The sequence below is a fragment of the Pongo abelii genome, chromosome 9, assembly GCF_028885655.2.
Source record: "Pongo abelii isolate AG06213 chromosome 9, NHGRI_mPonAbe1-v2.0_pri, whole genome shotgun sequence".
Lineage (NCBI taxonomy): Eukaryota > Metazoa > Chordata > Mammalia > Primates > Hominidae > Pongo > Pongo abelii.
Window position 1 is genome coordinate 15,047,500 of NC_071994.2, and position 25,170 is coordinate 15,072,669.

The window sequence follows — 25,170 nt, forward strand, 5'->3', positions numbered from 1 at the left end:
AGCAGTCTCGGTGGTTAGCAGCACAAGATGGGGTCCTCCCTAGGCTGGTTCGAGTTTCCTCTTTTTTTCTCACCTTTTGATAAGAATGTGATCTTCAGGCTGGTGCTGGTTTACCAGAAATTGTAGGGGTGGCATATGTGCTAAAAGACTTTTAGTTTTGAGGGAAAGGAAAGTGGAAGATAAACCAAGTATATAATTTTTAAGAAATTGACCTTTTGTTTTAAATGTGGGGATGTCAGCCGTGGACTTTATAGCCCTTGGTGCCTTTCTACTGAGAAATTTCCTTTAGCACCTATTTTTTATTAGTTTTTAGACCAAAGAAACCAAACAGCATTTTATATTTGATGCTTCCTGTATGATTTTTATACCAGATAAGCTAAATGTCACCTTTATATTAGTGTGCTATTAATGTTAAACTGAGTTTTAATAAAACTTTGTAGACATATTTTTTAATTTTTAATGTTGGACCATAAGGTAAGATTTTTATAGACTCTTTTTAACCTTTTATAATCTTTGTTAAAGAGCAGGTTAATGCTTTAAGGAAAATCCATCGTGTTTTTATTTTAATGTTCAGTTCACAGAAAAACTGGATGATACCCCTTTAACTTTAGCCAATATGTTTACACACAGAATTTCCTTTACAATTGATGTTTTAAAACTTGCTTAAACCTTCAAAACAATTTTTTAAATCTTTTCATGTAGGTAAAAATCCACATTCTTATGCCTCCTTATAATCCTTTAACCAGAGGTATATTTTACTTTTCTTATACACCTTGCACATAAACTGTTTGTTCAGTAGTTTTACATTCAGGAGGCCTAGTTACTTTTAAATTATACAACAATTCTTGCATAAATTCTTTTTTATAACTTTTTTTCTTTTTCATGACTTTTGCAGACAATTCTTCGATATGACTCAACTTTCTGATTTATTACAAACATTTCTTTCTTTAAACAACCAGTTAATTTATTTCAGGACAAGAATTTACCATATAACATTATTTTTACATAAATTCTGCCCCCCCTTTTTTCCCCCTTTTTTTTTTTGGAGATAACCATTCTTTTCCAAAGCAAACTTCCTTTATCTGTGGACTAGACTGTCTAAGGCCACAAGATTAGAAGTTACTATTGTACATGTTACACTGTTAACTTTTAGCAAATTTTACTTTTGTTGAAAACCTTGTAAGTTTGGGATTTCAATTATCCTTTGCTATTAGTAAGACCTGGTTTAGTTCAAATTAACTTAGAATTGGTATAGATGGCTTTTTTTTTCTTCTTTCCATTACCCGGAAGGAACCATCTATCATCCAGTCCTGAAGGGAGTTCTTCCTAGGTCTGGTTGGACCTTTGTATGGCAATTAAGATTTAGATCCCCTATTAGGAAACCTGCTGGGTTAAGGGAATTTTTAGTGGTAAATGTTAAATCATCTTTTTTTTTCCCCCTTAGGATACTTCTGAACTGGTGAGGTGTGCTCACAATGAGGATTCCTCTAAAAGTTATTTTTCTACTTTCTTCTGTTAGCAAAGCAGTTGCCACTACAGAGTGAATGCATTTGTGCCATCCGCAGATTACTAGATTAAAGATTTTTGATAGGAAGTCTACAGGTTGTCAGTGACCTCAGTGCTTTCAGGCTACGCCCTTGTTTACACTTACAGCAAGGTGGTATTGGAGTGTTGTAGGGTCACAGAGAAGACCTTCAATTATCAATTATAGGTTTTAAATTTACCGTGTCTTTTAAAGGAATAGGGTACACTTTTTCTTAACTACTTGTATATCTCTTTCTTTCTGTCTTTGACTTTCTGTGTCTTTCTCTTTGACTTTCCTTTTGCCTCTGTATCTTTCTCTCTCTCTCTCTGCCTCTCTCTCTCTTTCTCTCTCTCTCTCCTTGACTCCCTCTTTGTCTCTCTGTCTCTTTCTCTCTCTCTCTCTCTCTGCTGGTCTTTCCTTGCCTCTGCCAGCTGCTTATGCTGCTGTTCTCTCAACCACTGTGAGTGGGTGGGAGGGTGGGCGGGGTCTAAAACCAGCTGTAACCAAGTGTCTATATATGGGAACTGGTCTGGGTGCCCTGGCTTACAAGTTGCCTTGTGCCATACTTTGAAACAAGGGACCTGTCCAGGCTTCCTTCTGATGGCCAACCCACCTCTAATACTGGCCAGTCTATTTCACACAAAGTTCTAAGTTTTCCTGGTGTCATAGTAACACTATAATCTCCCTTAAATCCTTTCTTGAAATTTTTCAACATAGCTCCTAGTGGGCTTACTTTGTGCCTGACCCATGCTTCCTGAAGACAAAACACCATGCTCACACCACAAAACAAAGAACAGGTAAAAAGGGCACACACACACTTTTACAGTTTACACCAAACCAGAATCAAAACCAAAATCAGAGTATCAGGAAATCCAAGCCAGGTCAAAACCAAAACGAAAGTATCAAGCAATCCAAGTCAAGTCAAAAACAAAAACCAAAGTGCTGGTACAGGCACACCATGGGTGATCAGGCCACGCTTCCACTCAAATGGAGTGGGCAAGTTCCAAAGACCAGTCTTACCAAGTTTTAGATGTCCGGACTCCAAGTGCCAGTTCCTTCATGGTGTTCAGCCACTGCATTGATCCTCCACAGGGGCCTGCTGTGCACTGCTCTGATGAGGCATTCCACAGGGTCAATTGCCTACCTGGGAGCGCTCTCAGGATCTGCTTCACTCATGCTGGCTGGAGCCCCCATCAGGGATGCTCCACAGGGCAGGCCTATGCCACCTAAGGGGCTGTCTCGACCATCCATTAATCATCTCGCTTCCTGGTCAGGGAACCAAGAAATGTAGCAGGACAAGCCACAGACAAAACCCCTCAGACACCAAGTTAAAGAAGGAAGGGTTTTATTTGGCCAGGAGCTTCGGCAAGACTCACATCTCTAAAAACCGAGCTCCCCGAGTGAGCAATTCCTGTCCCTTTTAAGGGCCTATAACTCTAAGGGGATCCCCGTGAGAGGGTCTTGATCGATTGAGCAAGTGGGGGGTATGTGACTGGGGGCTGCATGCACCAGTAATCAGAACAGAACAGAACAGGTCAGGGATTTTCACAGTGCTTTTCCATACAATGTCTGGAATCTATAGATAACATAACTGGTTAGGTCAGGGGTCAATCTTTAACGAGGCCCCAGGTGCAGTGCAGAGCTGTCTGCCTGTAGATTTCATTTCTGCCTTTTAGTTTTTACTTCTTCTTTCTTTGGAGGCAGAAACTGGGCATAAGACAATATGAGGGGTGGTCTCCTGCCTTAGAGACAGAGCAAACATGGAACAGAAAGTAGGATGGTGGTTACCAGGGGCTAGGAATAGGAAGGAAAGAGGTGGTTGTTCAATGGGTATAGAGTTTCAGTTTTGCAAGATGAAAAAGTTCTAGAGGTCTGTTACACAACAATGTGAACAAAATTAATACTAGTGGTCTGTACACTAAAAAGTGGTTAAAATAATGAATTATATGTGTTTTGTACCACAATTTAAAATTTTAAAAATAAAAGTTGAGAAATTGATTTAAAGAAAATATTGTTTTGTTTCTAGCACACCTGCCTTTACACAGAACACACAAAAACCCTTTTGTTCCCAGGTCAGTAGTTCTCAACATGAATGTGAGGGGATTTTGTTCTCCCTCCATCAGGAGACATTTGACAATATCAGATACTGTTTCTGGTTGTTACACATAGGGTCGGATTGTGCTAGCATAGGCCAGGGAGTCTGCTAAGCATCCTACAGTGCGCAGGATAGCCACCTACTATAAAGAATTACCCAGTCCAAAGTGGCATTAGTAGCTTATTTGAGAAACCTGTCCCAGATCATTAATCAGAATGTGTTATTGATATATCAGTCTTCTCCCTTGTAGTTAGGTTGGTAGAGTTCAGACTCTGGAAAAAACTGGGAATGTAAAAGGCTGAATGAGTGTAAGCTGAAAGACAAGAGAAAGTCTTGTTTGAAGCTTACTAAAACCAAAATGGAAAAAAAAGAGGGGGGAGGATTGGGGGGTGGGGAAGACAGTCAACAGACCACTTTTAGGCCATCATTCCGAAGGGTTCTGTGCTAAGCGCCTTACATGTGTTGTCTCACATAATCCTTAAAACTCAGAAATGGTTTTAAATTAAATAGCACAGAGAGGAAAACAGACTGGAGAGGGAGCCTTTGCTTAGGTAGGCAACTTTAACTGGTTTATTAGCACATTCCCCTGAAGGGAAAGGGGGTGTGATTGCTCCTGAAGAGACCAAAGAGACTGGGCTCCTTTTTAATGAAAGCTCAGGAGGAGAGCTGCATTCCACTGTTTCACAGCTGCTGTGAGGGTGACAAAGATGCAGGGCACCCACTGGAAACACAGATGGCACTCTGCGAAAGAGGAAGGGGCGCCAGGAGCTTGGGTGAGTGAGGTTGGAGGTGATTCTGCCCCTCTCCCCAGGCTTTCTGTGTGAGTCCATTCCTCCTCTCAGATTTATTGTTAGAACTTAAGACAAGCCAATTACATTTCATAATATCTGTGTCATTCAGACGCTGAGAACTAATCCAGCCTTCTAAATGGTGCTTCTTAACTCCTTTCTTCAACAGGAGAGTTAACGTGTGGAATTAAGTGCAGAATCCACGGCCCTCTGTGTTGACGGTGATGGTTCAGGTTGTGTTTCTGGGTTCATTCTGGAAGCTCCCCCAAGGAAAGGAGGAAGGAAGCTTGCAGGGTGGGGCTTTGCCATTGCCCTGACTGGCTCTGGTTTCCTTGCCTGACACATTGAACTCAGCTTCCAAAGAACGCCACCCAAGGTTTTGAAGGGGCACAGTGCCTCTGTCCTCACAAAACCAGCCTGCATATGAGTTTACTGAATTCATTTAGGTCCTGCTGAATCTTTCCCATTTGTTCCTTCTCCGTTTCAATATTTCAATGCTTCCCTAGAGGGGCCCAACCTTTCTGGAGGGCAAAGATCTGTTGTTAGAGAAAGAGAGCAGCCAGAGGAGGAAAATGTCTTGAGGGTAGGCAGCAGTTGGGCAATCAGTATTGAAGGGTTGCTTTCAGCCTGCCAAGGCTTGGGGAATTAGAAAAACAAGATAAAACAAAACACACAAACAAACCATATATATAAAACAATTTTTTCAAAGTTTTTTATGTTCTATATTACTATTATTAGCTATATATTAACGAGTGTTCCTTTAAAGCAGTATAGTCATTATTGCTATTATTATTATTATTATGGTTATTTATATACAATGGAATATTGTTCTTTCTCTATATTATGATTACTAGCACTGTTACTGTTATTAGTTACATGTTATTGAAAGCTTCAAAGCAGCATAGACTTTTTATAAATATTTTTGCTCATCTTTATGACAGTTCTCCAGTGTTGGTATTGCTCCTCTATTTAACAGATTAGAAAACTGAAGCTCCAAGAACAGACTTGCCTAATAACAGGGAACTTGTATGTCTCGAAGTGGCAATTCATACATAAGGCTCCATGATTCCCGAACTCTCACAATTATTAGTTGGTTCTTTTCATGGTTTTTCTGAAGTTGCTAGAAGTTTACAGAAAAGGAAGTGCAGGAACATTTCACAAATCTACAATCTGTAAGTATCACATCCTGTATAGCTCTAAACACTGGAATAAGGAAGGGCTGATGACTTTCAGAAGATGAAGGTAAGTAGAAACCATTGATGGGACTGAGAAACCAGAGTTAAAATCTCTTGGGAGCTTCTGAGGACTCAGCTGGGACCAACGGGCCACAGGTAGGTAATGCTGAAAGACTTTTTTCGTCTCACCATTCCCTTGCCGTGACCTCATTAGAGGAGTAATTTAACTTGAAACTCCTTGACAGCAGTTAAGAGACACTAGGGCCTTTTGGAAATAGAGTGGGCAAATGGAAGAAGTATCTGTTTTTAACTCTGTTTCTGCTGTATTCTAATTGCATAAACTCAGTGAGTCGCTTACCTAAGGTTGTGTAATTAATGGGAGCAGAGCTCTTGTCTCTTCAAGTGTGTTTAGAACATTTGTAAACTGGGCAGTCTGTGGGCTGAGAATGGTGCAGTGAAAAGGGATCCAAACTGAGCTTAGCAACAAATACCACAGCCTACTTGGTCTTTATGCTAAAAAGTGGGGAGGACCAAGGACACGAGCCTGTGTTGTGACTCCAAGACTTGTTCTCATACCACTGCATACAGCTGCTTCTCCAGCCTGAGTAAACTCAGACACAGGCTGGCATTGCCAGGTGGGAAATTAGGAAGAGGTAGAATGATCTAGAGATTTATGCAAAGGCTTCAGACTCCAGGAAAGCTGAGATCCAAGACTGGTTTTACAGCTTCCCAGCTGTGTGAACCAGGGTGAACAATAAGGGTAACTGCAAATATTTCTTCAGCATTAACTCTGGGCCACACATATATGCAATATGTATATTATTTGCATTCATAACTTAAACTTTATTTTGCATTTTCTTATTTATTACACGTTTTTACTAACTTACTAATATGCAGAGCTATTCTAAGGATTAAAAGCACTGCAGGATAAAAATTAAGAACATGTCTAGTAAAATATGATAAACATATCTAAGATGAGTGCTAATAAATAGTATTATTAGACAAGAAATAAGTAAGCAGAGTTCATTTATTAGTCTGAAAATTCATCAAATATATGGCAATACAGTTGTTGTCAGTAGGACCAGGGGAAAGAGAGGTTGTTGCATATTGCAAATTTTGTGTGACCATTTGCCTCTGGACATTGGGACCTCTCAAGATTCATGTTGCTGCCACCCTGTGACGTGTTTATCATCTATAATGGACTGTGTCAAACATGGAAAAATCCTCATGAAACCAAGGTTGTGTGGTCTTCACTGTTCCATACTATCAGTTTCTTTCTCTAATGGACAGGCCAAGCCTGGACTAATTGGCAAAGACTGAGTTACTGTTTTTGGAGCCAGAACCTGGGAGCTCTGTACTTTTTAAGAGCTAAATCTATTTTTTCTTCCATAGTTGGCAACACCATTATGACATCACAACCTGTTCCCAATGAGACCATCATAGTGCTCCCATCAAATGTCATCAACTTCTCCCAAGCAGAGAAACCCGAACCCACCAACCAGGGGCAGGATAGCCTGAAGAAACATCTACATGCAGAAATCAAAGTTATTGGGGTAAATCTAATTCAGAATGTGTTGGAGAGGTGTTGGGGGAAGTGCCAAGAGATGATGTATGTCTTGGGACTGGACATCTGTCGTGAGTGTGGAGACCCTAAAGTTTTGCCAGAGGGACTTTAGGGTAGAAGCCACTTGGAGAAAACTGTCCCAGAACTTTTCCACAAGAGGTTGTCTTAAAAATATATTTTCCCTTATTCTGAATATGAGGAATTGATTTTCTATTGTTGACTTTGTATTTTTACAATACAGTGCTTCTCTATATTTTCTTTTACAAAAGTAATGGTGGTAAATAATTACATATTGTGTGTATGTGTATATATTTCACAATTGCATGCTTAATAATCCAAACTGACTTTTTGCAAATAATTTTTCCCTCACTGCAAATTAGAGGAAATATACAACTCCTTTCCCTCTTTTCTCCTTACCTTTTTGAGAATGGAAATGATATTCACCTTTTGTTTGTCTGTTTCTCCTCTCATCCAGAGTTTATTAAAGAAGCTGTATTGCATGAAGGGAGGAGAGAAAGAAGGGATCTATCTTGGATTGGGAGGGGAACACAGAGTTTTGGTTTGTAGACTTGCCTCTGCACTTATGTGATCTGAGGTGAGACACTCTGTTTGACTGGATTTCAGGACCTGGTGGGACTTGTTTCCTTGCCTCATGTACAGTCACGTGGGTTTCTATGAGGCTCATGTGACATAAGGTCTAGAAAACTTCTCGGTAAATGATAATAGAGCTGTGAATCTCTGAGGTGGATGTCCAGGAGGGAAAACTACCTCCCAAGACAGAGCTTTGGTTATACATGAGAACATGCAGTATTTGGTTTCTGTCCCTGTTAGTTTGCTAAGGGTGATGGCCTCTAAATGATGAGAACACATGGACACGTAGAAGGGAACAATGCACACTGGGGCCTTTCAGAGGGTGGAGGGTGGGAGAAGGGAGAGGATCAGGAAAAATAACTAATGGATACTAGATTTAGTACCTGGGTGATGAAATAATCTGTACAGCAAACCCCCATGACACAAGTTTACCTACATAACAAACCTGCACTTGTACCCTTGAACTTAAAATAAAAGCTAAAAATAAAAGAGCTTCCCAAACTTCAGCTATAGGGTTGTGAACTGCAGTTTCCAAGGAGGTGACCAGAGGGGCAAACTCCATGTCCAGTGGAGTCTTGGAGATGAGGGGAGGGACTTCTGCACTGCAAATACTGCAGAAAATGTGGGGGCTTTCAGGTGCCCCCTGTTTTCAGAGAGGTAGAAAGACAGTTAACTAGTCATGGACTTAGAGGTACTGAGAGCTGGGAAAGCAAATCCCAGCACTTGCTGTGAGCTGGAAGCAAGTGTCACGAGCAGACCAGGGCCTGTGAGGCAGAAATGCAGAAGCCTTCCTGAGCACCTGCCAGACACCTGAGACTGTGGCTTCTGTGGCAGAGCTGCACACCCTCCAGGATGTCTTTTCATATTTCTCACTCCAGAGTTTCCACAGGGTTTGTATCCTCATTAGGATCTTGTAGAAGGTGATAATGCATTAGTGCCATGGAAGCGGCAAAAAGGCCCTATCTTTACAAATGCTGATTTTCATCCTCAATCTCCCTTTCTCTTCCCACAGACTATCCAGATCTTGTGTGGCATGATGGTGTTGAGCTTGGGGATCATTTTGGCATCTGCTTCCTTCTCTCCAAATTTTACCCAAGTGACTTCTACGCTGTTGAACTCTGCTTACCCATTCATAGGACCCTTTTTTGTGAGTAGAGTTTCTAAGGAGGGCAGGATGGGGCAAAGAGGGGAGGAAGATGCCAATAGCTTAGACTTTCCACCTGCCACCTTGCTATGTTTGATCTGCCAGGAGCAAGGAGTCAATGGTGAAGCTTGTTCTCCTGTGTGTGTAGTTCAGGGAGGATTGAGTGGGGTAGGATGACAGGGGTTGCCTGATTTTAGATCAATTTCTTATCAGACTAAAATAAGCATTTCTTTTGAAGATCATCTTATTTTTCACGTTATCATCTTGAGCTATGATGAAGCTAGTGACTTCTCTCTAGATTTAGGCAAAAAAAAAAAAAAAAAAAATTCCATGGATTAGGATAAAGTTGGGAAGGAACATTTTATACAAAAAAAATGAGCATCAATGGAAGACATCATACACTCACAGAGAAACCACACTGTGATCCCCCCATGCTTGTGGGGATCATGGAGGAAGGAAACTTACATCCGAGCATTTTGAAAATACTTTTACTGCATTGACTGATTCCCGGGTAAGGCTGAGCAGACATCTATGCCCAGTGATTGACAGGAAATTCCTCTGAAATAGCTGCAAGTCTGAAGTTTCAAAAGGACTTAGTAGTCCTTTTCTCAGAGAACTGCTTTCTCTTAGATGGAGGCTTTCTCATAGTTAAGTTTCCCTTTCATAGATGTTTTTTCCTTCAACTTCCTGCAATTCAGTAGCTATTTGTTTTTCTTACATTTGTGTATTTGATGCACCAAGAAGTCCACATTTTTGTGTATCTTGTCCATTTTTCTTCTCTTATTAACTAAAGTTACACTTGGATTTGGATTTCATCGGTTTTCCCCAAATGACCTTTTTCTGTTCCAGGATCCATGCCAAGCCACTGCATTACACTACTTTATATTTAGTCATGATGTCTCCTCAGTGTCCTCTAGGCTGTCTCAGATTTTCCTTTTCCTTGAGAACTTTGATAGTTTTGGGTAGTGCTGGCTGAGATTTTTGTAGAATGTTCCTAAATTTGGGTTTGTCTGATTTTTTTTTTTTGACGTTTAGAGTATGGTGATGAATTTTTTGGTGATGATGATGAGGTAAAGCACCATTTTCATCAAGTCGTATCAAGGGTCATGCTACCAACATAATGTCACTGATACAATTAACCTTGATTATGTGGTTGGGGTAGTATTTTCCAGGTTTCTCCTCTGTAAAATTACTACTTTTTTTTTAAACCATTGCTTTCATGTCCTTCTCTAGAGAACATCTTACAACAAGACTGTCTCATTTTATTTAAAAAGACAAAAATTATTCCTGGCTTTTAAGGTCTTTTTTTCTTTAGTGGGATATTTTTTGTTTATTAGGATATATTTCTGCTATCTTTTTTTTTCTGATGCTATCTGAATGTTATATGGACAAAGGGACAAATCTATGTCTTTAAATGGAACTTACCTCATTGATCACTGGTTTCTCAGGGATTTTCCCATGAGAGTTGTCTATAAACATCATGATAGTGATGTCGCAGTTACTCTGTACATGGTAACTGACCTGACCATTTTCTCTTTTATCTTAGTTTATGATCTCTGGCTCTCTATCAATCGCCACAGAGAAAAGGTTAACCAAGCTTTTGGTGAGTATGAGAACTATAACCCACAACCCAATGGATCAAAATAAAACTTAGACAGAACTTGTTAAGGCTAGTCTTTCTACTTTGAAAAGTTGAAAACTCAGTTCCAGAGCAGTTAGTTGTTGTTAGAATTAGGAGCCAGGCCTGGATCCCCAGTATCCTTGTTCAGAGCACATTTATCCAATTATTGTACCCTACATCAAAGTCTGCATTCAGGGGATTATTATATTCCCTCTGCCCATGTCGAAGAATCTATCACAGAGAAATTGTGCCTGTTTATGATGTTCTTTTGGTGATAATTGGCCTTCAAATTCAGGTTTTCAGTGGCAAGGAAGCTGACAGTGTTATAAAGAGGTCTATTGGTTGGGGTCCATTCTTTAAGCCCAGGTGTTAAAACAACCCTTGAAAAAAAATGAGTCAAAGTGTTGTTCATGTGAGGTATCCGAAGTAAACACAGAGGCTACTACAGTATACTACATTACATTTAGGCCTGATGTCTCCTCAGGCTCCTTTAGACTTTCTCAGATTTTCCTTTTCCTTGAGGACTTCGATAGTTTTGGGTAGTGCTGGCTGACTGTATTCTTTCATCTATCTCACGAGAAGTATAATACTTTTATTTTGTTTGAGTATAAATTCTTGCACCCTAAAAAGTTGTCCTTAGTCATTTGTATTGGCTAATAAAAAAACAAAACAACAACAACAACAAAAAGCTTTACCAGTCTTTATCCCTTATTCCAGCAAAAACTAGAGTTGGAAGTGGCAGGGAGACAAAGGTTGGATTATAGGGAGAATCTTCTCTTCTCTTTAAAGTTTCATTAAGTCTTCACTCAATCCATTATCCCTCAAGGGGTTGATTATGTTGAGATTATGTGAGAGAATGTCATACCATGCAATTGCACCGAAACTCAATTTGGAAGCTCTGGCTACAAAAATCTCCCAAAGCCAGCAAGGAAGTGAGAAAGAGTGCCCAGAAAAATGCCAATTCTTTTTCTCATCAGTATTGAGAGATTATTATTTGGAACCCTCAGTTAGACTCCGAACTACTAACTAGATCTGTGCTGTTTAACTTTCTATGATGATGGAAATGAAATGTAACTTTCTACGATGATAGAAATGAAATGTAACTTTCTATGATGATGGAAATGCACTACAGCTGTACTGTACAATATGGCAGTCACATGTGGCTATCGATGATGTGAAATATAGATAGTGCAACTGAATAAAAATTTCTCTTAATTTTACTTTAAATATGGATAGTCTATGTGGCTATTGGCAACCATACTGAGTAGTCTGGCACAAGGGTAGTGCTTTCAAACTTTTAGGAGGAAATATATGGGCCTCTTACCCCAGGGAACAATCCCACAGTGAACATGCAGGAAGCTCACGGATGCAGGATGTGGTCTCGGGGTGGGCTCAGACTCACCAGAGACATCGAGGCTTTAGTGAGTTCTACTCTTGTCACACATTGTATCAGCTCTTTTTGAGACTGAAGAAGAGTGCCATCTCAAGACAAATCTAGCTTATTCTAAGAAATATAGACTCTAGGCATTAAGACTACTACTGGCTACTAGGAGGCCCAGGAGTATACACTTTAGTCATTATATTGGGAAATTGGGGTCCCAGAGCATCAACTGGTGAGTTCCTAAAAGAAGTGCCCATGTGGGATTAAGTAACACTCTACTGTATGGCTATGGGGTGTGCCCTGGAGCCTACGTACCAGTAACTATAGCTTTCAGAGTACTCTTAGCTCAATTCTCTTTTCTGTGTGAGCTGGAGTACAAAAGAAGTCACTTCTGAGGTCAGTTTATTTATTCCCTTCACTTCATAAATGTATAAATGAGAACCAGAGTGGGAAATAAAACCAAGGAACTGATTACCCAAGGGAATAAGCCAAGGCAAGTCTAGTACTATGACCTCAATTTTCTGACCTCCAGTCCAGACCTTTTTCTTGTACCTCCCGCTGCCTCCCACACATTACACCACCCTTGGGCCTGCACCTAGACCTTTGCCCACAGCCACCCCATACTGCACTCAGTGTGGCCAATCTTATGCCTGCCCAGGTTCCAGGGCCTGCCTGAGACTCAGAACCGCTCCCTCACTCATCTTTGGGAGGTGTGCTTTTGAGAGAGGCAATGGGCATGCAAGAGTGAGCTATTAGGTTGGTGCAAACATAATTGTGGTTTTACGGCAAAAACTGCTATTGCTTTTGCACCATGCTAATACATGATCTACCTTTTCTGTGTGGCTGATGCTTCCACCAGGGGCTTTTGAGTTGAGCGAGAGAGAAACTGCATCTGGTGCGTTACCACCTTCACTTTGGGTCATGCTCTGTTGGTAATGTTGCAGGTAAAGCCTCATGGAAGCCCTGCTATCTGTCGTGGGGAAAGAATTTAGGGGAGTAACATTCTCTACCACACCACTGAGGTCCTGCTTAAGGGGAACCAGTTCATATGTTCATTCATTCAGCCAAGATTTACCTTGGAGATTGAGAGATTTTTGCTGGACACTGGAGAGGCATACAGCAATAAATGATCAATCCCAGACCTCCTGAGGGGACAGATAAAGGAATAACTTACAATTTAATAGCAAAGACGTATAAGAGATTCATGAGTCATTAGCAATGATCCTTACCCAGCATTTCTCTTTCAGGTGCATAGCAGCCTGGTTGGAAGCATTCTGAGTGCTCTGTCTGCCCTGGTGGGTTTCATTATCCTGTCTGTCAAACTGGCCACCTTAAATCCTGCCTCACTGCAGTGTGAGTTGGACAAAAATAATATACCAACCAGAAGTTATGATTCTTACTATTATCATGATTCACTTTATAGCACGGACTGCTATACAGCCAAAGCCAGTCTGGCTGTAAGTATTTTTAGATGGGATGTTCTAATCTTATCAGGTATTTGAAAGCCTTGATTTCTTGTTATTCCTTCTTTTGAAAATCTCTCTATTGATTCTGGTTTGGGCATCTGGGGGAAAGCCAGGTTTATGTAAATCAAAGGGGACTACACGGATGAGATTAAGGGGATTACATACTAATAGAGTGGAACTGAAAATGTTAAATAAGGTTGATGATGAAAAACTAAAACTTTTTCTTTGTAGAGGTTCTTAATTATCAAACTAATCCAATTTGGAGGCATAAATTATGAGTTTATCAAAATGAGAATCTCGGTACATGGAGTGGTGAATTAAGAATGGAAACAGAGCAGAAAGACCCAGGAGATCAGAATAGGCCAAGAAGGAAACTTAGTATGTGTGCATGGTAAGGAGATAATTTGGTTTGAGAAGACATCAGATTCAGTACTAAGAAAAAGAGAATAGGAAATATGGGGTTAGAAGATAAGGGCTTCTTCTTCTAATGATCACAATAATGAATAATACTGATCAGGTGAAAATGCAACATTATTGTTGCTTTTTGTTATAACTGAAAGAAGTGTGATATATTAAATCAGGAGATAAGAAATATAGGGAGATAGAGAGTGTAATTGAGAAGATTGCAGGAGAATTCTATCTCTTTGGAAGAAGAAAAACAATGAAGTTTGGCTAACAGAAATAATATGTCTAAAGTTGAAAGATTAAGGGGCATGTGCATGGTCAGCAACACATTGAGAGAAAAACAGGCAACATAAGAGTAAAGAGACAGCTGGGATCAGTGGCTCACGCCTGTAATGCGCACTTTGGGAGGCCATGGTGCATGGATCACGAGGTCAGGTGTTCAAGACAAGCCTGGCCATGACGTTGAAACCCCGTCTCTACTAAAAGTACAAAAACTAGCCAGACGTGGTGGCGGGCAGCTGTAATCCCAGCTACTTGGGAGGCTGAGGCGGAGAATTGCTTGAGCCTGGGAGGCGGCGGAGGTTGCAGTGAGCTGAGATCATGCCACTGCACTCCAGCCTGGGTGACAGAGCGAGACTCCGTCTCAAAAAAAAAAAAAAAAGAAAAAAAGAAAAAAGAGATTGCAGAATATTTGTTGTCCTGCAATCATAAAAATGAGATAAGCCAAGAACTCAGCTGGAAGATGGACAGATAGAAAGGTCTGGTCAAAGTCATGTTTGTATAGCACTCATTATAAAGAGGGCCTTGCTCCCAAGGTAATGGTATAAAGAGAAAAAGTACGAGTAAATGAGACTGACAGTAATTGGCACAGATTAACACCTGGCACAGCCAATTCCACCTTGGGAAAAATTCTGAAGAGAAATTTCAGAGAAATTTGGTAGTGATAAAGTATAAATTCATGATGGGACAATTTTACATTGGAAATAAGAGAGATTCTGTCGAGTTTGCTTGCTGGAACAATTTCTAGGTAATGGAAAAAGTTATATCTTCTCTTTAACTGTGTGTAAATACCACAAACCAAAATTTCATGTGATCAGATTATCTCCCTTTATTATCAGATGGCCAATTCTGCACAAAGAATGTCTCAGGACAGAAATGGTAGAACTCATCCTTGTGAGTTGGTGTTGGTGATTAGCAACTCTGACAGTTTACTACCTTCACTGTTTTTTTCTAAGGCTTACAGTCACCCCCCCCCAAAAAAAAGAAAAAAACATAAAAAACAACAAAGAAACAACAACAAAAATCAAGAAGAAATCCAAAGGGGTTCAGATACATAGACAGGGATGTCAATACTAAATTTTACAAAGGACTTGCACAGTCAAAACCTCCTTGATCCTTGCAAATCTCTGAGAAAGAAATGTTAGTATGCATGTTTGATACATGAGGAAACAGGAGCTAGAGAAAGAGAGAGACTTGTCCAGGCTTACACAGCTACTAAGCAGTAAAGGTGAGACTGGAACGGAGCTGCTGATTCTCAGTCCTGGGAGTTATTACGCCACTCTGCTTTCTTACCGAGTGAACAATGTCATTAGAACTATTGATGTCTCAAAGAAGTGAGAAATAAGTGTATGAAGTAGATTAGTTGATTTAGTTACTATTCATCTCCCTTTCTCCTCTCAAGGAAATGAGTTAAGGGGTTGAATTAAGACAATTGTGAGGTGTGGGAGGAGCAGCTTTATCTTCCCGATGGTGTCCTTTCTTCATTCTCTAATGGTTGAGGTAGTCTTCATCTCTGTGGTCACCTCTCAACTAGGCATGAAGGCTTCAGCTGACCTAAGCAACACCAATCTTTTATTTCTTGACTTTCAGGGAACTCTCTCTCTGATGCTGATTTGCACTCTGCTGGAATTCTGCCTAGCTGTGCTCACTGCTGTGCTGCGGTGGAAACAGGCTTACTCTGACTTCCCTGGGGTGAGTGTGCTGGCCGGCTTCACTTAACCTTGCTTAGTGTATCTTATCTCTGCACTGTGTTGAGTATGTCACCAAGAGTGGTAGAAGGAACAACCAGCCAGTCACGAGATACACATGGGAGGGCATTTTCATTGTGATGGAAGACAGACAAGAAAAGCAGATGGCAATTGAGTAGCTGACAAGCTGAAAATTCACTGGATATGAAAATAGTTAATCATAAGAAATCAACTGGTTCAATCTTCCCATTTTGTCAGCGAAGGGAATGAGACTCTGGGAAGTTAAATGACTTGCCTGGCATTATGCTATGAGTTTGTGCCTTTGCTGAGGACACTGGAACCTGGCTTGCCTCCCTTATAAGCAGAAACAATTTCTGCCACAACCACTAGTCTCTTTAATAGTATTGACTTGGTAAAGAGCATTTACACATGTAACTGGATCCAGTGAATGTCTTATGCTCTACATTTGCCCCTGGTGATCTTAAAATTCTTTTGCCTTTTAAAAGATATATTAAAAATGTATTCTTGAATCAAATTCCATGGGATACCATCCCTATGGACTTATGACTTTATTTAACTGAATTAAAAAGCCTTGATTTATCCAACATTGTATTATAGAGTGTAGAATGAATACTAGGGCGATAAATTGCAATTATTTGAAGAACCTGGTGATATGCTCTACTTATCTTGGATTAGCTAAGAATTCTATGTATACAGTTGGAAAAATGGCATATATACATCTATCTTGAACCTGATTGAAGTCTGAAGACCTAACATACTTTGTTTCTTCTAGAGTGTACTTTTCCTGCCTCACATTTACATCAATAATTCTGGCATGTCCTCAAAAATGACTCATGACCCTGGATATGAAGAACTATTGACTTCTTAAGAAAAAAGGGAGAAATATTAATCAGAAAGTTGATTCTTATGATAATATGGAAAAGTTAACCATTATAGAAAAGCAAAGCTTGAGTTTCCTAAATGTAAGCTTTTAAAGTAATGAACATTAAAAAAAAAACATTATTTCACTGTCATTTAAGATATGTGTTCATTGGGGATCTCTTGATTTGCCTGACATTGACTTTAGCAAAAGCACGGGGCTGTAAATTACCATTTACTAGACTAGCCAAATAGTCTGAATTTCCAGAAAACTAGGCAGAATGATCATTCCCAGAAACATTTCCTAGAAAATGTTTCCCAGAAAACTAGGCAGAATGATCATTCAATGGATCACAGTGAAGCAAAGGACACAACTTTTTATTGTACCCCTTAATTGTCAACAGGAGTTAACTGATTTGTTGTGGTGCGCAGACTCTTTTATACAGGTGCTAGTGTTTTATCCTATGTATTTTTACTCATTAGTGCATAAAGGCAAGCCCCATATGATGAAGTCTCAGGGTATATGAAAGTAGCTGGCTTCAAAATAAAATCTTTGAGTGCGTATTTTGTTTTAACACTTATTTTGTTGTTTTTTCCTTTAAACACAGAATAAGTCAACAATGACATACATAAACCCAAATTTGAACTCCATTTTCTCCCCATCAAAAATTCAGACAAAACGAATGAGCAAACAAAAGCTAACCAGGAATACTTATTTGTTATGAAGCAACGACCAGTTCATACTTATTTTCTTATTGCAAGAAAGACCAATTGTTTGTGTATAAATGTTAAGTCTCAGCATGTGTGCACACACACACACACACACGTAGAAAAGTATTTCAATTTTACATGAGCTCCATTTCATTGAAAGAACTGGTCATGTTTCTCTTGCTTTTACCCACTGTAGCAGGGGTCATACCCACTGTATCAGATATCCTGATACTCAGCTTTTCTGCTGTTTTTTTTCCAGTCTGAAACTGGACTGTCAGATTCTTTGATTTTAGCTTTATCTTCAAACTCTCGTTCATTTTGTCTTCTCCCTGTCCATTGCACCCCCCCCCCCACTGACACACACCATTTCTTTTATTTACTTACCTACTGTGGACATTCAACTTTTATTGACATTTATTGGATACCAGACACTATGTCAAATAAGAGAAACAGAGATGACAGTGAAATTAGGGATGTATACAGGCCACTAACTATTATTTGAACACAGAATAAAGCATACCTTCTTCTGCCTAAAAGAATGTAGGGGATAAACAGGTGTGTGTGTGTGTGTGTGTATGTGTATATGTGAGACAGAGAGAGTCCTCCCTTTGAAAATCCACCTCCCCCATATCAATCATATGGAGCCACCTTCTGCCACAGGAGAGGACTATGACCCAGAGTCCACAATTGGTGTATTCATCTACTGTACTCACACTCCAGCTTTGTTCCTCACCCCCTGCCACCATGTCTTCACCACCACCACAGCACTCAGGATACCAGAAGTCTTACTGATTACTCAGTCAAACTTCTAGTCTTCAAAGATCCCCCCGGGTCTCTCTTCAGCATTGACTTGTTTATCAGAGAAGGCATCCAGCACTCAAAACCACTTTTTATCCTAGGCTCAACCTCACTGCCATGTCATCCACTGATATCTTTTCTTTCAAGTAGCAATGCCCCTTCAGCCCAAGTCAAGTGAGAATGATGCCTACCTTGACATAGAAGATGTATTGAGATAACCTTTGTAAAGCAGTTACCATTATAGCTGACACATGAAAGATGCTCAGTGATCTTGAGTTTTATTGTGTGTTTACTTCCCTTTGCTTTCACTTCCATAGTCCAACTTTCCTTCCCCTTTCACTTCCATCCTCTGTGTCTAAAATTAACTTCAACCCCAATACATCGCTGGGATTTGGAACCTGATTATACTCATGAAATCTTTCATTTCTTCAAGAAAGTCTGGGCCAGGCATAGTGGCTCTTGCCTGTAACCCCAGCACTTTGGGTGGTTGAGGCGGGCAGATTGAGTCCAGGAGTTCGAGACGAGTCTGGGGACCATGACCAAACCCTATCTCTACCAAAAAAAAAAAAAAAAATTAACCAGGTGTGGTGACACATGCCTGTAGTCCCAGCTACTCAAGAGGCTGAGGCAGGAAAATCAAGTGAAACTGAGAGGTTGAGGCTCACTGAGCCATGATCTTGCCACTGCACTCTAGCCTGGTGGACAGAGCAAGACCTTGAAAAAAAAAAAAAAAAAAAGGAAAAAAAGAGAGAAAGAAAGTTGTAGAATGCTCTAAATAGGATGACTCAGACTGTGTAGGAAACATGTTTTCTCTTCCCTTTGCAGGAGAAAGATTTTAGAATTATTGGCCTTTCCCAATTTCTGCACAATTGACTCTACTGACATCTTATGGTGATAATGAGGAACAACTTTCCTCCCAAGAGAAATAGAAAAAGGCAAACCAAGGTATCTGGAATTCACTGGAGGTAGCTAACTTGACCATAGGAAATCACACTTGCTACCTTTGTCCTTTACAGTGTCTCCACATGTCATCAGTGAGGCAAAACTATGCATTTTTCAAAAATTATTTATTATTGTAAGGAAAGTGGCTGTGCTTCAGTCAGCAGTAGGCCAAGGTAGACATCTGGTATGATACAACACAGCGAGTTTGGAGCGCAGGTGCACAACCCCATGCGTTATGTAACCATTTAATATAATCTGTTTGTGTGAGCTCATACCTGGCTTTGAGCCACTATGTCTGTGAGTAATATAACTGCACTGCTGACTCTGTAGGACAGGAGAGAGAATAAAGCCATGTCCCAACTGCCTACAATCCAAGTGTTCCTTCAGCTACGCACCACCTGTCCACCAGCTCCCCTCAGAACCCAGCTCAGGTTGGAACCTGTCAATTGGCATAGTCAGTAGGATCCCAAGATGAGTGAGCCCTTGGCCTCAATGATCCCAGGTCAGCCATGTGGCCCCAGCATGGGTTGTGGTACCTTGTGGCAGCTGTGCTGCTAGGATGGGCCTTGGTGGAAACATGGGCGGTGGTGGACAGGTCTCCTGTGAGCATGGAGAAGGCACTGAAGTACCTGTAAGCACAGAGCAATGAGAGGACAATGCCTTTGTTGGCATAGTTCAATGGGCATTTTTGACTGTACTACGGTAAGTGCACACTCAGTCCCTGCAGGATGCAGCGAAGGTAGGGGACCTCCAGGCACAAAAGGAACACCTGGAGGCCCAGATACACAGCTTGGAATGAGAATTAGAGGCTGCCATTAGTGTGGGCCTGGGCCCACCATCCCAGTCAGAGACTCCTGCTCAGTCTGATACTGAGGAAGAAGAACATCGGTTGTGGGTTTGCCCAGTGGTCCATCAGAAAATAGAGCAGGAACAGCCATTGGGGCCCCAGGGTTGGGCTTGGGGACCCCCTACCATGACAGAGCAGATGTCATACAGTGCCTATACCCCAATTATGTTGGGGGAATTAGATAAACAGTGTCAGCAGCACTCAGGGGAACCCCTACCTGCCTGGATGCCTCATCTTTGGGATGAGGGAGCCCACAGCATCGTCTGCTCTGCCTCTGAAATGGAAAAGCTGGCTTCCATTATGACTCATCCCTCCCTCCATCAGTGATTGCAGGTGAGCAGGTGGTTAGCACAGGGCAAGGCGACCACACCCTAATTGAATGGCTGATGGTGGCCATTTGAACGGTATGGAAAGATGCCAAAGAAATACCAGAAACTGTGAGTAAATGGCAGTCGTATCTAGATTTAGTGCAAGTAATTCGGGAGATGGGTGTGAGGCAGGCTGTTCCATCTGACTACCCAAGGGCCAGATGATGAACGCTTTACCTCCCACATGAGGGACCTTGTGTTGGGCTCTGTGCCCCTGAGTGTCTTTGGTTCCCTGGCCACTGTCCTCACTCTGTATGTGGGGCACCACATACGTAAGGTGACTACTTTCATGGCGGCCCTCAGGGAAGCAGAGGGCTGTAGGTGAGACCAGAGAGCCTGTGCCATAAAAAAGGGGAAAGTTTCCCTTCTGCAGGGGGCCACCTCTTGGGACAAAATGCGTCCCCAGTGGGTGACCTGAACACAGATGTAGATTGATTTGATTTTGGCTGGGGTTGCGTGAAAGAAAATTGATAAGCAATTCCGTGAAGTACTGTTAACTTTGTGGAGGCAATTGTCCCCAGAGCAGCAATTCTGGAAAATGCCTAAGAGGGAGAAGGATGATGCATCCTGCAGGTACTAAGTGTCACATCCTGTAGGGAAAAGAAAGAGAAATCAGACTGTCACTGTGTCTATGAAGAAAGGGAAGACATAAGAGACTCCATTTTGAAAAAGACCTGTATTTTAAACAATTGCTTTGCTGAGATGTTGTTAATTTGTAGCTTTGCCCCAGCCACTTTGCGCTAGCCACTTTGACCCAACCTGGAGCTCACAAAAACATGTGTTGTATGAAATCAAGGTTTAAGGGATCCAGGGCTGTGCAGGATGTGCCTTGTTAACAAAATGTTTACAAGCAGTATACTTGGTAAAAGTCATCGCCATTCTCTAGTCTCAATAAACCAGGGGCACAATGCACTGTGGAAAGCCGCAGGGACCTCTGCCCTTGAAAGCGGGTTATTGTCCAAGATTTCTCCCATGTGATAGTCTGAAATATGGCCTCGTGGGATGAGAAAGACCTGACTGACACCCGTAAAGAGTCTGTGCTGAGGTGGATTAGTAAAAGAGGAAAGCCTCTTGCAGTTGAGATAGAGGAAGGCCACTGTCTCCTGCCTGCCCCTGGGAACTAAATGTCTCGGTATAAAATCCGATTGTACATTTGTTCAATTCTGAGATAGGAGAAAAACCGCCCTATGGTGGGAGGTGAGACATGTTTGCAGTACTGCTGCCTTGTTATTCTTTACTCCACTGAGATATTTGGGTGGAGAGAAACATAAATCTGGCTTACGTGCACATCCAGTCATAGTACATTCCCTTGAACTTAATTATGACATAGATTCTTTTGCTCACATGTTTTTTGCTGACCTTCTCCTTATTATCACCCTGCTCTCTTACTACATTCATCTTTGCTGAAATAATGAAAATAATAATCAATAAAAACTGAGGGAACTCAGAGGCCAGTGCCGGTGCAGGTCCTTGGTATGCTGAGCGCCGGTCCCCTGGGCCCACTGTTGTTTCTCTATACTTTGTGTCTTATTTCTTTTCTCAGTCTCTCATCCCACCCGACTAGAAATACCCACAGGTGTGGAGGGGCAGGCCACCCCTTCACACCCAGACACTGCAGCTCAAGGACTACTTGCAGATGGGTGGAGGTATAAAGCCTTGTTTTTTTTTTTTTTTTTTGAGACGGAGTCTCGCTGTGTCACCCAGGCTGGAGTGCAGTGGCGCGATCTCGGCTCACTGCAAGCCCCGCCTCCCAGGTTCACGCCATTCTCCTGCCTCAGCCCCCCGAGTAGCTGGGACTACAGGCGCCCACCACCACGCCCCACTAATTTTTTTGTATTTTTAGTAGAGACGGGGTTTCACCACGTTAGCCAGGATGGTCTCGATCTCCTGACCTCGTGATCCGCCCGCCTTGGCTTCCCAAAGTGCTGGGATTACCGGTGTGAGCCACCATGCCCGGCGGTATAAAGCCTTTTGTGTTTAATTAGGAAACTGACTGAGATGCCTGTCTTGGGGTGACACCGGATGACCGGAGGGCACATGTGGAATTGGCAATCCACTAGTCCCCCACCAATGTACAGTGGGTGCTGGCACTGGTAGACACCAGTGCAGATTATAGACTTGTCTGTGGGAACCCAGATAAATTTCTGTGCAAAGCTGCATATATAGACAGCTATGGGGCTGGTCAGTGAAAGTGAAATCTCAATCTTTGCACCTTGGCATTAGCTGCTTGGCTCCATGCTCATACACTGCATATGTCCCTCTCATACCTGAATACATTCTGGGGGTGGATATTTTACATGGCTTGGCTTTACAAAGCACAGCTGGAGAATTCAGACACGGAGTATGTGTGGTTAAGCCAATATTGCGAGGACATAGGCATCACTGGCCTCAGCTCCTGACACGACCCCAACAGGTTACTTCCACCTGCCAATACCGTTTGCCAGGTGGGCATACAGAGATAACTGAGACTATTAAGAAGTTACAGGAGGAGGAAGACTAAAGCCATGTCTCAACTGCCTATGCTCCCTCAAGTGTTCTTTCAGCTACCCGCCAACCCATCCACCAGTTCCCTTCCGGCCCCGGCTCGGGTTGGAACCTGACAATTATATACATTCGCAAGGAATGTTTACCATACAAACCATAAGAGAGCTGAGATAACTATATTTACATCAAAGAAGATATACTTTAAGATAAGAAATATTACTAGAGAAAAAGAGAAATGAAAGTTTTTTTTAAGTTTTTATTTTATTTTACTATTATTAATTTTTTGAGACAGATTCTCACTCTGTTGCCCAGGTTGGAGTGCAGTGGCATGATCTCAGCTCATTGCAACCTCTGCCTCCCAGGTTCCAGTGATTCCGGTGCCTCAGTCTCCCAAGTAGCTGGGATTACAGGTATGCACCACCAGTCTGGCTAATTTTTGTATTTTTAGTAGAGACAGGGTTTCACCATGTTAGCCAGGCTGGTCTCAAACTCCTGGCCTCAGGTGATCTGCCTGCCTCAGGCTCCCGAAGTTCTGGGATTACAGGCCAAAGAGGGACATTTAAAAATGGTCGACGCAGCAGAAAGATACAGTTGTAAATTAATGCAACGTAACAGCAGAGTCCCAAAATATATGAAGCAAAAAATGATAGAATTAAAAGATTTTTAAAAATATCCATAATAATTGAATTTTAATACTCCATTCTTATTTATTCATAGAAAAACTAGACAGAGAATCAAGAAGGAAATAAAAGACTTGTATAGCTCTATCAACTTAACTGAAATATCTGCTTGTGTCGCTCTACCCACCAACTGCAGAACACCCAAACTTTTTAAGTGTGCACATGGAACATTATTCAGCATAGACCATCCCGTAGGGAGAATTTTAAGATAACTACTAATGATTCTCACCCTCCCTTTGAATCATTTCCTCCCAAAATTTGAATGAAACCTGTGAATATCATGAAATACCACTTCCAGCATTATGTTATTCCGTATGGCAAAGGGACTTTTGAAGATATAGTTATGGTTACTTATAAGTTGACTTTGGGTTAATCAAAGGAAGATTATCTGGGCAGCCTGAACTAATCACATGAGCCCTTTATATCTGGGTCTAGAGGTCAGAGGCAGAAGAAGTCAGAGAAGCAGTAGAGATATTCTCTTGCTGGCCACAAAGGGGCAATTGCCACATTGTGGGAAAGGCTATGTGACAGGGACTGGTAGGTGACCTTCAGAGGCATCTGGCTGATAGACAAGACATTGGAAATGCATTCTCCCAGAGTTGCAAACGACTGAGTGCTGCAAACACCTCGAATGAGCTTGGAAGAGGACCCTATGCCCGAGATGATATTACGTCTATGGCCAGTGAAATCACATGACTTCTGCCATGTGAGATTATGAGCAGAGACCCTATTCACATCACGTTCAGCTCCAGGCCCAGGGAAACTGTGAAATAATAAATTTGTATCACATTAAGCTACTAAGTAATTTATTTATCATATAGCATAAGAAAATGAATACAGATAATATACCAGATTTTAAAACAAGACAGACAACCAATTTTAAAATATTCAAATAATATAAAATATGTTCTCTGAACAAAACAGAATTAAATTAGAAATTAATAGCCAAAATGAATTGGAAAAATTCTCAAATAAGTGGAATTTAAATTACTCATATTTCCATTAACCATAGGTAAGGAAATCACAAGGGAAATTAGAAAATATTTTGAACTAAATTTTAAAAAACCCCTAAATTTATGAGATACAGCTAAAGTAGGACCTAGGTGGAAATGTATCAATTTAAAGCTATAAGTTGGCTATATTGAAAATAAAAATGGTCTTGGGCCGGACGCAGTGGCTCATGCCTGTAATTCTAGCACTTTGGGAGACTGAGGCAGGCGGATCACGAGGTCAGGAGTTCGAGACCAGCCTGGCCAACATGGTGAAACCCCGTCTCTACTAAAAATACAAAAATTAGCTGGGTGTGGTGACAGGCGCTTGTAATTGCAGCTACTCGGGAGGCTGAGGCAGGAGAATCGCTTGAACTGGGGAGTCAGAGGTTGCAGTGAGCCGAGATTGCGTCACTGAACTCCTGCCTGGGTGACAGAGCAAGACTCCATATGGAAAAAAAAAAAAAAAGATCTCAAATCAATAACCTAAGCTCCCTCCCTCAAAAAGTAGAAAAAGAAGAGCAAATCCAAAGTAAGCAGAAATATAGAAATAATTAGGATTCTAGTTGAAACAGAAGACATGAAAAACAGGAAAATAATATTAAAAAAAACAAAAACAAAAGTTGGTTCTTTGAAATGATCAACACAATTGACAAACTTTAGTTGGATTGACCAAGCAAGTATAAGACAGAAGACACACATTGTCAGAATGAGTTATGGAAGAGGAGGCACTATCAACTTTACAGAAAT

General features: G+C 41.3%; 1 protein-coding gene and 2 long non-coding RNA genes across 52 annotated transcripts in view; 2 read left to right on the forward strand and 1 right to left on the reverse strand.

The window, feature by feature from the left end:
* The first annotated feature begins 6,974 nt into the window (after nucleotides 1-6,974).
* The window catches only part of LOC100453729 (membrane-spanning 4-domains subfamily A member 6A), a 64,879-nt gene continuing 46,683 nt past the window's right edge, over nucleotides 6,975-25,170 (forward strand). For 45 of the 50 annotated variants that reach the window (XR_010141825.1, XR_010141828.1, XR_010141818.1 and 42 more), the window contains exons 1-5: nucleotides 6,975-7,136; nucleotides 8,751-8,885; nucleotides 10,429-10,485; nucleotides 13,132-13,341; nucleotides 15,625-15,726. Coding sequence is in view for 9 of the 50 variants with exons in the window: in XM_063728420.1 (XP_063584490.1) it covers nucleotides 6,990-7,136; nucleotides 8,751-8,885; nucleotides 10,429-10,485; nucleotides 13,132-13,341; nucleotides 15,625-15,726 (651 nt within the window). In the remaining 41 variants the exon portion in view is untranslated. The other 5 variants (XM_054524325.1, XM_063728421.1, XM_054524324.1 and 2 more) reach the window with 5 other exon arrangements.
* On the reverse strand, nucleotides 18,302-20,192 carry LOC129048598 (uncharacterized). Its single transcript, XR_008511092.1, has 3 exons — nucleotides 20,117-20,192; nucleotides 19,589-19,681; nucleotides 18,302-18,662 (listed from the first exon to the last, which is right to left on the reverse strand). It is a non-coding gene; the product is annotated as an uncharacterized LOC129048598 (long non-coding RNA).
* On the forward strand, nucleotides 19,534-24,222 carry LOC129048599 (uncharacterized). Its single transcript, XR_008511093.1, has 3 exons — nucleotides 19,534-20,232; nucleotides 23,064-23,161; nucleotides 23,469-24,222. It is a non-coding gene; the product is annotated as an uncharacterized LOC129048599 (long non-coding RNA).